General features: G+C 39.8%; 1 protein-coding gene across 13 annotated transcripts in view; it reads left to right on the forward strand.

Moving 5' to 3' along the window:
* TSGA10 (testis specific 10) overlaps positions 1-13,049 on the forward strand; it is a 134,318-nt gene that overhangs the window by 109,457 nt on the left and 11,812 nt on the right. For all 13 annotated transcript variants that reach the window (XM_070068753.1, XM_070068752.1, XM_070068751.1 and 10 more), the window contains one exon: positions 842-1,051. In XM_070068753.1, coding sequence (XP_069924854.1) covers positions 842-1,051 — 210 coding nt within the window. The remainder of the gene's footprint in view (positions 1-841; positions 1,052-13,049) is intronic.

A 13,049-nucleotide genomic window follows, 5' to 3' on the forward strand; every position in this document is an offset into this window, starting at 1 on the left:
GGTGGATGGATGGATAGAAGGTTGGTATGAAACAGTAAAAAGATGAGTGAGGAAGAAAGAGAAGGAAAGGCAGAGAAAGGTAGGACTGAATTGCCGCCAAATAATTTCCACTAACAGCAATTTTTAGTGCTTTATACTTGTAAAAGCACCTAAATGTCTTTGTCTCTCCGTTCTGTTATCTTCACATTATAGCAAACAAATACTTCTCTGTAGGTGGCAGTGCGCTTACATATGACATTTTTCTTGAAAAGGGGAGGAGTGGAGTCACCTTTAACATTTGAAAACATTTGTGTAGCTTGAGTCTCATGGTTTTTTAAAACGCTTATATTTCTCATGACTGTATGCGTGTTTAATTTATACTTGTTCAGAGTTTTTTCTCTCTTAGCGTATTAATGAAGTGCTAGAGAATTTATGGATCTCATCTTATGATATTATGATTGATATCAACATACCAATCAAAAATTGAAAAAGAAATGTTGTGAACAAAACAGTGGCTAGCATTTCTCTTTAGCAACAACAGCAACATTTGTATTTTAGAATCATTGAAATTGTAGCAAGTATAGATAGAATTTTAAACTAAACGTATTTGAAATAGGAAAAGGTTTTTTCCTACATACATTTAAAAGAATGATCATTTGACTACCCTACTACTCATTAATTTTATTGAAATAAATTTGAGGCTGGAATTTATCTTTCCCAGAGTGTTTTGAGCCACCTGTACCATCTAAAGCTTCTAACAGTCTAAGTATATTCTCATTAAGATTTACCCTACTTTTTTTTTTCCATGTTGTGGTTTATTTCAAGTTTTTATATACATGTCCATAAAATCTCGTCCTTGCAGCACCTAAATGCAGAAAGATCTTACAAGTCCCAGATTTCAACCTTACACAAGTCAGTTGTAAAGATGGAAGAGGAGCTTCAGAAAGTTCAGTTTGAAAAAGTATCTGCCCTTGCAGATTTGTCTTCCACAAGGGAACTCTGTATTAAACTTGACTCTAGCAAAGAACTTCTGAATCGACAGCTGGTTGCTAAAGACCAAGAAATAGAAATGGTATGTAAAATATTTTTAAAAAGTCTTTTAAAATGGCTATTTCTATAAAGTTACTATAATTTTAGAGAAAAGTTCCTTTTTAAAATAAAATATTGCATCAAGTCATGTATTTCAACTTTAGATTTTATTTTTTAAGTCCAAAAATTAATTTATGACAGCTATCTTGCAAGCAATCCAAAAATATAACAGGAAGTTTTCCTCTGAACATGTAATGCTTACATTTACTTTCAGCCAGAATAATTATAGGAAACATTGACATCACAATCAGCAAAGAACCGTGAATTTGAGGTTAATTCAGCTGGTTTATAACCTTAGTGACATTCTTTTTTTGTAAGATTTATATTTTGTTTATTTGAAAGGCAGAGTTAGAGAGAGAGAGAAAGAGAGTAAGTCTTCATCTGCTGTTTCACTCCCTAAATGGCCACAGAGGCCAAGGCTGGGCCAGGCTGAAGTAGGAGCCAAGTTAAAACAGGAGCTGGGAGATTCTTCAAGGTCTTCCACGTGGGTGCAGGGGACCAATCACTTGGGCCATCCTCTCTGCTTTCCCAGGTACATTAGCAGGGAGCTGGATCAGAAGTGAAGCAGCTGGGACTCAAACCAGCGCCCATATGGAAGACTGTGCTACAAGTGGCAGTGTATCCTGCTATGCCACAGCACGTCCCCATTTTTAATTTGAAAGCGTTACAGAGAGAGGTACAGCCAGAGAGAGAGAGAGAGGTCTTCCATCTGTTGGTTCATTCCTCAAGTGAATGCAACAGCCAGAGCTGAACCGATCCAAAGCCAGGAGCCTAGAGCTTCTTCTGGGTCTCCCACGTGGGTGCAGGGGCCCAAGGATTTCTGCCATCTTCCACTGCCTTCCTAGGCCACAGCAGAGCTGAATCAGAAGTGGGGCATCTGGGACTAGAACCAATGCCTATATGGGATGCTGGTGCTGCAGGCCAGGGCTTTAACCCACTGTGCCACAGAGCCAGCCCCTGATATTCTTTTAAAAGCTAGCTTTATTTACAAACTGGCTGAATTCTTTTCAGCTGTAATTCAATTGATTATATCTACTTTGTGCCTGACTTAGTATTCACAAAGATACAGGCTGCTGTCCTCAAGGATCTCTCAGCATTTACATACAAATATTTAGAGATGAATGTTCTAGTAACAACAGATACTTAAGGTTTTATAGAAGAAATTCCTGTTCAGTTTAGGGGTATCAGGGAGAGGGTCTCAAAGAGGTACTACTGAACTCTAGGCATGAGGCATCCTATTCAAGGGGAACAACAATTTAGGCATACATGGATATGTGTGTGGATTCTTGAGTGAATGATAAGTAATTTATAATGGCAACTGTGGCATGCGTGGGAGAACATGGCTAGAGAGGTGGATATACATACAGTGTAATTAAAATATCAGAAAATTTTGATATTATTTAGTTTTCTGTTGTTACCAAGCCTTATCAGATTTCTAATTTTGTTAGTCTATTGTTTGATGATGCATTTGAGAATAACATGTCTGGCTTGTTTCTGTAAGATTCCATGATTAATGTTTTAATGAAGTGGTATATGCCAAATTTCTCAGATCCTTCCTTGAATTATTTTTTATTTCAGTAAGAATGTTTTAGTGATGTAAGTGACTCATTAAAAATGTTCACTCTAAAAACCAAACAATATTTCCTTGTTTTTTACTTGATGTTTTCAAATTAGTAAAGTATCACATGTTGTTATAATAACTAAAGCAATATAAAGGTGTAATACCATAAGCTATCATACCAAAGCTGGTACAGACAATACACTATGACCAAGTAGGGTATATTCTAATAATATTCTTAAGGTTTTAAAGTCATTGTCTTTAACATAACTATATATAAAGCTTGACAATTTATACTAATTTTAAAAGTTTGAAATTTTTTTACTCCATGTTTCATAGTTTATTTATTTCCATAGTACTTCAAAATATTCCTTATATTAATCCTTTCTTGTCTTGGAATTTAGTTATTTGTGTATATGTTTTTATATCCTCAATTAGCTGCAATCTTAGGTGCTAGAACCATCCTATTTACTTTTCTGTTTCTTTAGCTTTACTATATGCATATGGGAAGCACTCATTTTTTTCTGAATTAAACTTTTGACTTCAAGATAATGGTAGATTTGCATCCTATTTAAGAAATAAAACAGATACATCTTGTGTAGCCTTTACTTGGTTCCCACTGATGGTGATACAGTCTAACACCAAAACCAGGATAGGAACATTGATGCGAGTAAGATGTAGAACATCATTAATCTATTCTCCAATTCTGTAATTTTGTCAGTTCAAGGGTGTTATATAAATGGAATCATACAATATGTAACCCTTCGGGATTGGATTTTTTTTTCACTCAACATAATTCTCTAGAGATCCATCCAGGCTGTTTTCTCTGACATAGTCCATTCCTTTTTATTGCTGAGTAGTAGTGCTCCATACTATTTGTGTAATACAGTTTGTTTAACCATTCACCCTTTGAAGAACATCTGTGTGTGTTTTTTTTTTTTTTTTTTCAGTTTTGTAGCTGTCACTCCCCCTCTTCGTGGAGGAGCGACACTAAACCCTGCCTAGGCTTCATATCCGAGTCACGGCACCATTATGTTGCTCCCCCTCTTCGTGGAGGAACGACACAGGACCCTGCGCTGTTCTTTTGTCTGCTCGGCCCTCCCCGGGTTTGCTGCTGGTTCTTCCTGGGTTGGCTACCGACCCTTCCACCTCCGTGGAAGGGCGGTTCCCCCTGGCCACTTTCCCCACTTCCGCGGGGGAGCGGCACACCGCCGGCCGGCTCTCTCGGGGGCTGCTCAGGTGTTCCTTCAGATGTTCCCCTTAGATGTTCCTGGTGCATGTTGTCTCTCTCCTCCTTTATAGTCCTTTCCGCCAATCCCAACTCGGCTGCCCACACGCCGAGTACGCTGCTCTCCTCCAATCAGGAGCAGGTCCTGGTGTTTATTGGTTGAACTGGAGGCAGCTGTGTAGAAGCTGTTTTCTCCTCTCCCAGCGCCATATTGTGGGAGAGCAGATGCATAGAATAAGTCTTAATTCCAGTAACTTAGTCTAGTCCAGGTTGCTCCCCACAGTAGCATAACCAATGAGGGTACTGTTAACACTTGTGTACAGGTTTTTGTATGAGTTTAGGTCTTCAGTTCTCTGTAGATGCCTAGGAGCATGGTTTTGGTATCATGTGTCAGTTTCATGATTAGTTTTTCTAGGAAGTGCATAACTGTTTTCCTGAGTGTCTATACCAATTTGCATTCCCACCAACAATATGTGAGTAATCGAGTTTTTCGAGATTCTTGCCAGCATTTGGTGTTCTGTTTTTTTATTTTAACCATTCTGATATGGGTGTAGTGCTAATCATGATGGTTTTAATATACATTTTCCTAATGACTATTGATGCTGAAATTCTTTTTTTGTGGTTTTTACCAATTGTAAATCTTTGGTGAAATGTCTCCTTATGTATTTTGTTCATGTTCTCATTGGATTGTTTGCTTCTTTAACGTTTTCACTATAGAGTTCTTTATTCTCGATACCAGTCCTTTATTAGATTCGTGGTTTGAAAATATATCTTCTCACTTTTGTAGCTTATAGCTTCTCTTCTCTTAACAAGATCTTTCTCAGATCAGAAGTTTCAAATTTTGATTAATTCTAATATATTAATTTTTCTTTTATGGATCATACTTTTAGCTGTAATTCTTTTTTTTTAGATATTTATTTATTTATATGCAAGGCAAAGTTACAGTAAGAGAGAGTTACAGAGAGAGAGAGTTACAGAGTTAAAGAGAGAGAGGGATATCTTTTCATCTACTGGTTCACTCCCCAAGTGGCCACAATGGCCAGAGCTGGGCCAGGCCAAAGCCAGGAGCCAGGAACTTTATTCCGGTCTCTCACATGGATGCAGGAGGCCAAGCACTGGGCAGTCTTCCAGTGCTTTTCCCAGGTGCCTGAGCCCAGAGCTGCATGAGAAGTGGAGGCTCCGGAACACTAATTGACACCCATATGGGATGCTGGCATTGCAGGTAGTAGCTTTACCTGCTGTGTCACAATGCTGGCCCCTATAGTTCTATTTTTATTCCATCATTCCTTTTGAGTTAATTTCTTCATAAGGAGTGAGGTTTAGGCCAAAGTTCACTTTTTTTTCTTTCTTTCTTTTTTTTTTTTTTTTTTTTTTTTGCCTATGGTTATCCATTTGCTCAAATACCACTTATTGAAAAAGCTATCTTTCTATATTTAAATTGATTTTTTTTTTTTGACAGGCAGAGTGGACAGTGAGAGAGAGAAAGGTCTTCCTTTGCCATTGGTTCACCCTCCAATGGCCGCCGCGGCTGGTGCGCTGTCACCGGCGCACTGCACTGATCCGAAGCCGCGAGCCAGGTGCTTCTCCTGGTCTCCCATGGGGTGCAGGGCCCAAGCACTTGGGCAGTCCTCCACTGCACTCCCGGGCCATAGCAGAGAGCTGGCTTGGAAGAGGGGTAACCAGGACAGAATCCGGTGCCCCGACCGGGACTAGAACCCGGTGTGCCGGCGCCGCTAGGCGGAGGATTAGCCTAGTGAGCCGCGTGCCAGCCGAGGTTTTTAAAATAAGAATTGCATTAAACCTGTGAAACAATGTGGAGAGACTTGACATATTTACCATGTTGAGGTTTCTAATCCATGAATAAGTTGTATTTTATTTAGATTTTCATTTTCTTTTTTAAAAAGATGTATTCATTCATTTGAAAGGCAGAGTTACAGAGAGGCATAGGCAGAGAGAGAAAGAGATTTTCCACCCTCTGATTCACTCCCCAAATGGCTGCAGCAGCTGGAGCTGGGCCAATCTGAAGTCAGGAGCCAGGAGCTTCTTCCCAGTCTCCCACATGGGTGCAGGGGCCCAAGGACTTGGGCCGTCTTCTGCTGCTTTCCCAGGCCATAGCAGAGAGCTGGATAAGAAGTGGAACAGCTGGATCTCAACCCAGTGCCCATATGGGATGCCGGCACTGCAAATGGTAGCTTTACCTACTGTGTTAGAGCGCCAGCCTCTTATTTAGATTTTCTTTGAGTTCTTGTATTTTAGGTTTTTTTTTTGTTTGTTTTTGGTTTTTTTTTTTTTTTTTTTTTTTTTTTTTTTTTTTTTTTTTTGACAGGCAGAGACAGACAGTGAGAGAGAGACAGACAGGGAGAAAGGTCTTCCTTCCATTGGTTCACCCCCTCAAATGGCCACTACGGCCGGCGCGTTGTGCCAATCTGAAGCCAGGAGCCAAGTGCTTCCTCCTGGTCTCCCATGCGGGTGCAGGGCCCAAGCACTTAGGCCATCCTCCATTGCCTTCCTGGGCCACAGCAGAGAGCTGGACTGGAAGAGGAGCAACCGGGACAGAACCGGCGCCCCATCCAGGACTAGAACCCGGAGTGCTGGTGCCGCAGATGGAGGATTAGCCTAGTGAGCTGCGGTGCCAGCCAAGTTCTTGTATTAACCTTGTATAACTTTCAGCATGCAAGTTCTGTACTTGTTTTATGAAATTTACACCAACAAAATGCAAAGTATCTCTTCTTTTTTGAGTTATTTTAAATGGTATTCTAGCTTTAATCCTACTGTCAGTGTGTTCATTGCCAGAATATAGAAATACTATCAAATTTTGCATATTTATATTATATCCTGTGATCTTGCCAAACTCACTAGATCTACAAGTTTTAGGCAGATTTCTTGGGTTTTTCTCTGTAGACAACCCTGTTATTCTGTTCCAATCTGTATGGTTGTTTGTTTGTTTTTCAAAGATTTATTTATTTATTTATTTGAGACATAGAGTTACAGAGAGAGAGAGAGAGAGGTCTTCCATCCGCTGATTCACTCCCCAAATGGCCACAATGGCTGGAGCTGGGCCGATCCAAAGCCAGGAGCCTGGAGCTTCTTTCGGGTCTCTCACGTGGGTACAGGGAGCCAAGGACTTGGGCCATCTTCTACTGCTTTCCCAGGCCATAGCAGAGAGCTAGATTGGAAGTGGAGCAGCAGGGACTTGAACCGGCGCTCATATGGGATGCTGGCACTGAAGGCAGCAGCTTTACCCGCTGTGCCACAGTGCTGGTCCCTGTTTGCTTGTTCTTATCTTTGTATGCTGTTGAGTGCTTTAGTACTAGGTTGAATAATAGTGGTTAAAAAAAAAAAGTGAACCTGTTGCCTTCTTCCCAGTATAAGAGGACAATTTTCAGTGTCATTTAATTAGTATACTCATGTCTGTAGTGATGTGTAGTTTCTTTTTATCAAGTTGAGGGTGTTCTTCTCTATCTCTGTATTTCTTAAAGATTTTATCTTGATTGATATGCTTTTGAATTGATGGCTTTTGAATTTTTGCTAAGTACTTTTTCTATACATATTGACATGATCATATGATTTTTCTTCTTTAGCATGTTGATATGATAGGTTACATTGATCGATTTTTGAACATGGGTCCAGCTTTTCATCCCTGGAACCACTCCAATAATTCTAATTGAGAAAGGAAAAATTAAGGACAAAAGATCTAAATTTCTGTCTTCATTCATAATGACTTAATACAATAACATAAGGAATTCTAGAAATGTTTTTAGTCATAACTGTTTGATTTTCTTTTTAAAAATATATTTATTGGGTTGTAATATACATACAGGTTCACAATTCACCCATGTGTTAGTTTTCTATCTTTAAAATCATAAATATACTTCATATGCTTAATTAACTAACTCTCCTCAAGAGGATTTTGACATCATGAGTTCCAAATATTCTTCCTTTAACATCCTTTAATTAATACTTACCAATGATTTCCTTATGAAAATTTGAAAAATGCTTTGGAGACATATATGTATTTTTTGAATGAAGCAAAGGATTTTAAAAATTATAATCATCATCTTAGGCTACAGGAGATTTCATAACCTAAAACTAGAATGAGGATCTTTCTATTGCTGTAGGCATTTTGTTACATTTCCTTCTTGCTCTTTTCTTTCCCTGTGCAGACTTTTTTTATTTTATTGCATGTTTGCAATAATAGTATATTAGTACTGATTGTCCTACTTTTTGCCATTTTTGCATAAATGTTTTCATGCTTCTTATTTGCACATAAAACAAGATGGAAAATATTTTGTTGCATAAAGCTTGTATCACATTTTGTATTATATTCATAGGAGTCCCATAAATGAAAATTTTAGCATAGACATAGAATTTTCAAAAAGTAGTACTTAAGAGGAAGCTAGTAGATTTGTGACAATAAGAAATGAAGCAATAAACCTCCTATAAGTTTAATAGAGAACTGCAGACAGAGACAGCTGAGAGCAGCCCTCTTGGGGACAGAGCAAGTCTCAGAGATTTGTCTCAAAACTATGCCTGCTAGCATAAGTTTTTCAGAGAGTAGAATGGTGGTGACCAGGGTCTGTAGGGTAGAAGAAGAGAGAAACTGGTGGTCACAAGGTACTGACTTTCAATTATAAGATGAATTGATGTATATCTGCTATGCCACAGTGCTGTTCCCCTGCCTTTTATTTTTAATTAAAAATAATTGTGATTTTAAAATATTTATATATTTTATTTGAAAAGGAGAAGTGGGAGAGAGAAAGATTTCTTATCTACTGGTTCACTTTCCAAATGTACACAATAACCAGGACAAGGACAGGCTGAAGTCAGAGCCAGGAACTCAATTTGGGTCTTCTGTAAGGATGATTACTTGTGCTGCCTCACAGGGTATGCGTTAGCAGGAAGCTGGAATCAGGAGTGGAGCTGGGACTCAAATCTAGGCACTTTCATATGGAATGTGGAAGTACCATGTGGCATCTTTTTAAAGAGAGAGAGATCTTCCACCTGCTGGTTCATTCCCCAAATGCTTGCAACAGTCAGGGCTGTGCCAAGCTGAAGCCAGGCTCCAGGTACTCTATCCAGGTCTCCCACTTGGGAAGCGGGGACTCAAATACTCATCATCTGCTGCCTCCTAGGCCCAATTGGCAGAAACTGGATCAGAAAGCAGAGGTGGGACTCAATCCTAGACACTCAGTATGGAATGCACATAATCCAAATGATGGCTTCATCCGGTGCATCACAATGGCCACTCCACACGTGGCTTGTTTTTTTTTTTTTTTTAAGATTTGTTTATTTATCTGAGAAGCAGAGTGGCAGAGAGAGGGAGAGACCTAAAAAAGATTTTTCCATCCACTGATTTACTCCTCAAATGCCCACAACTACCAGGACTTGGCAGGGCCAAAGCCAGGAGCCAAGAACTCTAATTTGATTTCCCACATAGATGAGAGGGACTCAAATACTTAGGCCATCTTTTACTGCCTTCCCAAATACATTAGTAAGAAGCTGAATTGGAAGCGGCATAGCCGGGACTTGAACAAGCACTCTGATATGGGATGCCGGCATCATAAACAGGGTCTTAACCTGCTGCACCACCATCCCCTGCCAGTGTGGCATCTTAACCGCCATGCTAGATGCCTGTCCTGTAATACTTTGATTTATGTTTACATTGTGAATAGATTCTGTCAAGCTAATTAACTAATCCATCCTCACCAGCTTAACATAAATCTGTAAAGCACTCTGCCAATAAGTAGAAAATCTTCTCAATTGTATATGGAAGATCCTCCAGAACAGACGATAAAACAAGCCTCAATAGATTCAAAAGGATTGAAATCTAACTATTTTCTCCACAGTATTTGCACCACAGTGCAATTGTTAGAAATTAGTAAAAAGAAAACTTGGGAAATTCACAAGTATATAGAAATTGCACAATACATTCAATTAGAATGCATTCACGGAAGAAGGAAAAATCCAAACAGCCTTTGAACCAGGCCTTGAATTACAATTCCATGCAGTTGATGAAGAAAGCTATCAAATAGAATTGCACTAAACAGGGTAGCATCAGAAGAAGACAACATACTTAGGAATAAACATAACAAAATAAGTACAAAACTTATAGAAACTACAAAATATTGTCAAAAGAAATTAAAGAACACCCATATGCAGGTACTTCAAAAAGTTCATTAAAAATGGAATTAAAAATATGAATGTATTTTGGCAAGTAAGAATTTTTGCAATCCATGCTTAATTTTTTTATAATACACATCTTAACCATTTTCTACATATTATGAAAAACTTTTTGTAAAGTTTTTGAGAGGGAGAGATAGAAAGAAAGGTCTTTCATCTTCTGGTTCACTCCCCTAATGTCCACAGTGGATAGAGCCAGGGCAATCCAAAGCCAGGAACCAGGAGCTTCTTCTGGGTGTCCCATGCGGGTACAGGAGTCCAAGCACTTGAGCCATCTTCTACTGATTTCCCAGGCTACTAGCAGAGAGCTAGATTGGAAGTGGAGCATCTGGGACACGAACCAGCACCCATATGGGATGCCAGCACTGCAGGAGGATGCTTAGCCTACTATGCCACAGTGCCAGCTCCCATGCAAAACTTTTGTACACTAAAATAAACCTGTACTTTAAAAGAAAATTATTTCTTGAGGTAGAGAGAAACATTGAACTCCCATTTGCTGGTTTACCCCTCAAATTCCCACAAGAGCTGGGGGCGGGGGACAAATGCAAGGAGAATTCAACTACTTGAGCCATCACTACTTCTTCCCAGGAGCTAGTTTAGTAGAAAGCTAGAATCAGGAGCCAGAGCCAGAAATTTGATCCAGGTTCTCCTATGTCAGACACGGATGTCCTAACTGTTGGCTTACCTGCCAAGCCAAATGCCTACCCCTTCATATTTTTTTAAAGATTTATTTATTTTATTTGGAAAGAGTTAGAGAGAGAGGGAGAGACAGAGAGATCCTCCATCCACTGGTTCACTGCATGATGACCACAATGGCCACAGCTGTAGCAGTCCGAAGCCAGGAGCCAGGAGCTTCTTCTGGGTCTCTGTGGGTACAGGGGCCCAAGCACTTGGGCCGTTTTCCACTGCTTTCCCAGGCATATCGGCAGGGAACTGGATCAGAAGTGGAGTAGCTGGGACTTGAACCAGCACCCATATGGGATGCTGGTGGTGGCTTAACCCACTACACCACAACACCACCTCCCCTTCATATTTTTAATTCCATTTTTTCATGAATATGTTAAAGGACCCTCATATAAATGGAAAGATATCCTATGTTAATGTGTCATAACAATTTTCATGATTAAGATGGCAATACTCCCCAGATTCATCTACAAATTTAATATAATGCCTCTCAGAGTCCACTGTTGTGAAATTGACAAGGTGGTCTAAAATTCATATGGAAACGCAAATGACCCAGAATACCAAAACAATCTTTAAAAAGAAGCACAAAGTCAGGGGACTCACATTTCCTGATTTCAAACCTGGCTGCAAAATTATGCTAACCAAGATAGCATAAGGAAAGACATAGAAGATAGTGGAGGCCGGCGCCGTGGCTCATTAGGCTAATCCTCCGCCTGTGGCGCCAGCACCCCGGGTTCTAGTCCCGGTCGGGGCACCGGATTCTGTCCCGGTTGCTCCTCTTCCAGTCCAGCTCTCTGCTGTGGCCCAGGAAGGCAGTGGAGGATGCCCCAGGTCCTTGGGCCCTGCACCCGCAGGGGAGACCAGGAGGAAGCACCTGGCTCCTGGCTTCGGATCTGTGCAGTGCCGGCTGTAGCAGCCATTTGAGGGGGTGAACCAATGGAAGGACGACCTTTCTCTCTCTCTCTCTAACTCTGCCTGTCAGAAGAAGAAGAAGATGATGATGATAGTGGAACAGAATGGTTCTTTTACATTTATGAACAAATGGTTTCACAAAGCTGATGCTATGACAGTTCACTAGGAAAGGGTAGTATTGTCAACAAATGGTGCAGGGATAAATATGTATCTATATGGAAACTAATTAAGTTGGATCCCTACCTCATACCATAGCAATGATTAACTTGAAATGAAGCATAGGCCTGCAAGTAAGAACCAGTACATCTTAGTGACTTTGGGTTAGGCAGTACTTTCCCAGATACATATCATAATCTCAAGCAAGAAAAGAAAAAAATAAAGGTACTTCATCTAAATGAATTTTTTAAAAAAAACCCTTTTTATGCTGCAAAAGAAACCATCCAGAAACTGAAAAGACAATGCACAGAATGGGAGAGAACATGTGTGAATCATACATCAGATTAGAGATTTGTATCCAAAGTTTATTCAGAACTCCCACAACTTAATTTTTCTCTATAGAAGACATATAAATAAACAATAAGGACATGTAATGCTGTTCAGTGTCATTAATGATAAGAGAAATGCAGATCAAAACCATACCATTTCACAAAAACTAGTGTTCTGTAGTCAGAAAGTCATGAAATAAAAGTACTAAGATGGGGAGAAAGTGGATCCCTCATTCATTGCTGGTAGGAATATAAAATAGTGAAATCACTTTGGAAAACGTTTTTCGCAGTTCCTCAGAATGTTAAAAATAGGATTACCATGGACCCCAGGAAGTCCACTCATATTTTTCTAAGAGAAATGAACACTTGACACTTGTGTATGGGGATGGGGTTGTGGCCAGCAAGTGAAGCTGCTGCTAGGGATGCCGGGTCCCATGTTGGAGTGCTGGTTTGAGGCCGGGTTCCTGTGCTCCCAGATCCAGCTTGCTGCTGAAGTGCCTGGGAAAGCAGTGGATGATGACCCAAACACGTTGTTTCCTGCCACCCACATGGCTCCTGGCTTCAGACTCTTGTGGGCATTTGTGGAGTGAGCCAGCAGATGGAGGATCTTGCTTTTTTTTTGCTACCATTCTGCCTTTCAAATTAATGAAAAAAAATGTTAAAAAAGAAAAACTTTACACAAATGTTCATGGCAGAACTATTTATAATCCTCTAAAAGTATAAAATGTTCCTGTCTCATGAATGAATGTCTGGTACATCTGTGCAATGGGATATTATTAGATGATAAAAGTGACAAAGCGAAACACTGATATCTGCTAAAACATTGATGACTCTTGAAACCATTATGCTAAATGAGGAAAACCAGCCACAGAAAGATCACACAAACAGTATTTGATTCCATTTGTTTGAAATTTGCAGAATAAGACAAGTCACA

This window comes from Oryctolagus cuniculus, chromosome 2 (genome assembly GCF_964237555.1).
Source record: "Oryctolagus cuniculus chromosome 2, mOryCun1.1, whole genome shotgun sequence".
NCBI lineage: Eukaryota > Metazoa > Chordata > Mammalia > Lagomorpha > Leporidae > Oryctolagus > Oryctolagus cuniculus.